Source organism: Apis dorsata, unplaced genomic scaffold (assembly GCF_000469605.1).
Source record: "Apis dorsata unplaced genomic scaffold, Apis dorsata 1.3 scaffold_227, whole genome shotgun sequence".
Classification (NCBI taxonomy): Eukaryota; Metazoa; Arthropoda; class Insecta; order Hymenoptera; family Apidae; genus Apis; species Apis dorsata.
In genome coordinates this window covers 497,640-501,749 of record NW_006263509.1, presented here as the reverse complement: position 1 = coordinate 501,749, position 4,110 = coordinate 497,640, and the positions used below count along the sequence as shown (strand labels likewise).

General features: G+C 35.5%; 1 protein-coding gene across 3 annotated transcripts in view; it reads right to left on the bottom strand.

Annotated features, from left to right (window-relative positions):
- The window catches only part of LOC102674129 (myelin regulatory factor-like protein), a 48,033-nt gene that overhangs the window by 17,611 nt on the left and 26,312 nt on the right, over positions 1-4,110 (bottom strand). For 2 of the 3 annotated variants that reach the window (XM_031510430.1, XM_031510431.1), the window contains exon 1: positions 970-1,104. The exons of the other annotated variant lie outside the window; for it this stretch is intronic. In XM_031510430.1, the coding sequence (XP_031366290.1) occupies positions 970-1,099 (130 nt within the window). In that variant the 5' untranslated portion in view covers positions 1,100-1,104. Of the gene's footprint in view, positions 1-969; positions 1,105-4,110 lie in introns of those variants that run through there. 3 annotated transcript variants of the gene reach the window in all.

The following is a 4,110-nucleotide window of genomic DNA, read 5'->3' as shown; positions in this document are numbered from 1 at the left end:
ATATATATATATATATATACATATATATTTATCATCCTTTTTGGTAAATAACTTAGAAATCATACGAGTCGAAATATAATTTAACGATATCGTAAAAATTACTAGGTTCCGTATAGAGAGGGAAAAAAAAATTATTCTTCCGTCATTACCATTATTATTGCTTAGAAAATGACTATAGCATGTTACAATTCATTTTCAGATATTACTTCCCGGAAGTTTCGGCAAACGAAGATAGCCACGGATCACTATTACGATCAAAATAAAAAAACATTTCATTAATAATCGGAGAAAGTCTTGGTCGCACGTTTCTCCATTGTTCAGTCATGGAATAATTGAATTCTATAGAAACGTCTTTAAATTACAGAAAACACAATTACATCTTTAAATAATAGAAAACACAATTATAGAAAACACAATACAATTATCATTATGCCATGATTCACCGTATTATACATTAAACAACAAAATAATTTCTTTTTTTTTCTTTTTCTTTTTCTTTTTTTTTTTTTTTTTTTCCTTTTTTTAATTCACCTCTCATTTTAACCTGAATATCATTATTTAAATTATTTCAACTATCTCCGTCCCTTTTCCCTCGGAATATCCTCTCTATTCATTATTATTACACTTTCTCGCCACGAAAAAAAATGATAAATGACACGCAACGTGATGATTCAAGTTTTGCCATTCGATTTAGTGCAAGACTCGATGAGCCATTCGGCTCGCAGTTACATAACGCGATACATGCAAACAATACAACGATCTCGCGAAAGAATAATTTAACAGGAAGTTACAACAACGAACATTATATATATATATATATATATATATATTACAAATCTAACTGATTTAAAAAAAGAGAAAAAAAGGAAAAACCAAATATTACCATCTCAATGCAATGGAATTTCTCGACGCTTCTCGACATTCAATTTTTTTTTTCTTTTTCAATTTAAATTTCGCGGTTTAATTTACCTGAAACGGGCAACAATCGACGAGCACCGGCCTGATTAATCCCAGAATCCTCATGATCACCCTGATGATGATGGTGGTTCCGCGAGTTTTGATCGGTGGGCTGGTGCTGCAGAGTCCACGGGAACTCCATGACGGAAGGAACTCGAATACTTCGTCGAGGGAACACTTCCCTCGCGGGAAAGGGGGTTCTCTCGCGGATCAGGATCACACGAAAACACTCGGTCACTACATAATTACTTTATCCAAAAATCCTTGGTTGGAAATCCGTAAACCACTCTGCTCTTTCCATGACGAGCGAACGTGTCCTCCTCTTTGCCAAGCGGAAAAACGGAAGGAGGGGGGCGAAGGGAAAATTCGGAAATCCTAATCCCTCTATCTTCAGATGTCGAACAATCTAATTCCCATAATTCTAATTCCCGAATCGTAATACGTCGACGAACGCATCGCGAGTTTAAAGTTTAAATTTTCGATTATTAATTTGAGAAATTGGACAAATATTAGTGAATATTAGTGAAATCTTTTCACCGACATCTCAAAACATCTCGAGATTTGTTCGATCGGTTGATCCAATGGAGATCGATAACGATATCTCGGAAGGAAGAGGGACAAGCTCGAGGAGGAGGAGGACGACGACGACGACGACGATGGCGGCCCTTGCTCTCTCGTGGCGATACGAAACGGCATTATCGCGGCCCTCCTAGTATCGACGAGGGTCGCTCGTGCCACCACCATGTTTCTGGTATTATAGTGGGGGGGGTTTCGACTGGAGGGCGGCGCTTAAGCGGAACGAGAAGGGTTGCTCTCGTGCTACCCCCTCGTTCGCATGGCCTACAATCTTTCTTCTTTCTTTTAATCTTGCGATTTTTTTTTCTTCTTTTTCAATGTAAACACTGGCGTAGATTTCAATTTTTAGATTATTTTCGAAAAGAATCGATCGGAGAGTAATCCTCCAGAAGAGAAAGAGAGAGAGAGAGAGAGATTATTTCTCGTGTATTGTAATTGAAGAATTGCTTAAGAGGAATTTTTCAGGGGAGAAGGATTGTTTTAAGAGTCTTTAGAATCTTCTTGTTTCTGTACACACCTTGAGCGTTATAAATTTACGATTGTTTGTTTTACTATAATGATAATTAATAAAGGAGGAGGGAGAGAGATCCTTCGTAAATTTTTAACATCTCTCGTAAAGAAAATCTTTTCAATTTATATTTGAAGAAATATGTAATAATAATAATAATGGATAAGGAAGAAACGAACAATCGCAGCGATAAATAAAATAATGGAAGGAGAAGGGTTCGCTTGATTATATCGGGAAATCGTCGTAAATTTTATGGAAAGAGATGCGGTTTGAAAGATGGCTGCGCGTTAAAAATCGATAAATCCTCGTAAACTCGATGACTTCGAAGAAATCAACGACATCTTCGACGACCAATTTGCATTGCATTATATTCGCTACGTGAGCGTTCGAAACGAGGTATTTACGATCTTCTTATTTCAATTAAAAAGGATGAATTTTCACCAAGAAAAAATTTGTTTTTCCATTCCCCGCGTTTAATAACATATATGCATATTTTGATCTTCTGCGATCCCCTTACTCTTATTTTTTATTATATCACACAATTTGTATCATCGTGTTTAATTTCACGTAACAAAATCTGCACGCGACACACGGTCTTCGTGTGTCCTATGCACGATTATTATCGTCTACTGCGATAATTACAAGCCGACAATCTTTCGTATTAAAAATAACCGCAGCCTTGACGATTTTCCGCCTTAAGCTACGAATAACACGACGAAGAAGAAGAAGAAGGGCTATCGACAACGCGTCGAGAGAGAAACTTTATCTGTGAATATCTGTCTAAATCAATTCGTGAATTCGTTCGAGGGAGTGGAAGACGAGGATGAATCGATAAGTAATAAGAAAGAGAAACTGGGAGAAGGTATGGAGCGAAAAAGGTAATGGAGCAGCACGAATAATCGTTGTAAACTTTGAACATTGTTTCCATCGTCGTTTACAAAATTGTTTCGTAGCAATTACGTCTTACAATAGCAATAATTGTCATTATTTCATCAGTCGTCGGTAAAATATTCGAGGTATGAGATGAGAGAAGAAGTTGTCAGTTTTATTACCAATGATGCATTCATTTTAATTGCAAACTTCAGAAATTAATTGAAATACATTTTAAATTTCAAAGATATGCAGATCTTATCTTTTTTCTTGCTTACTTAAATTGTTCTATTTAAACGTTTGAAAAATCTGAAGTTTTATCTTTTTTTTTCTCTTTGCCTCGTTCAAACATTTCCTTCAATATAAGCTTTCGAGTTTCAATTAAAAGATTGGATTACAATGGATTGGTATGCAAATTGAATTTTAAAAACGAGCAGATTTCGATTTTGATACGGTTAATAAATTTTATTATTATTACCTTTTTCTTTGGAGACACGTTCCTCCTGTTAATTTCACTTTACAAAAAATGTATAAAATTAAGATATTTTTAAAATGAGAAAAATATTGGATAGAAATTGTTCTAATTATAGAGTTTTTATTCGCGTTTTCGAGGAAACGTGTTCTTCCTTGACAGAACTGAATTTCGAAACGGGACGAGCGACATCGATTACCAATTACGGTCGCTAATGGCCCAGCATTTAGAGGTATCCGCAGTGCACGAACAACTCGATGACACGAAATCCACAAATAAATTCGAAGCATCCCCGTTCGTTCGTTTAATTCGAAAACTCACGAATTCGATCGCGGAAGTGTAATCGTAAATAAATTGCGGAGGATGCGTGATATCATATTTACTGTAATTACATAATTTATATCCTTCCATCCGTTATAAAACATCGAGTATAAAAGTATGGCTCGTTTTCGTAGAATTTCAATATCTCGATCAGACGAATTTCTCTTTCGGAAATGATCGGCAACGAAAGCGAATGATCGTTTCGTTTGTGTGGACAACAAGTGGAACGAGAAAAATTTTTTGCGATAGATCGTTAAAAATTTCGTCGAATCTGATCGAAGATTTTTGAAATAGTTTCGAAATAACAAATTTGTTCCTATTGATGCAACCTTAAGAGAAAAAGAAATCGTCAACGATTTCTTTCGTTTTCATCCATTACATTGTCTCTGTGCAGTTTTATTTTCAA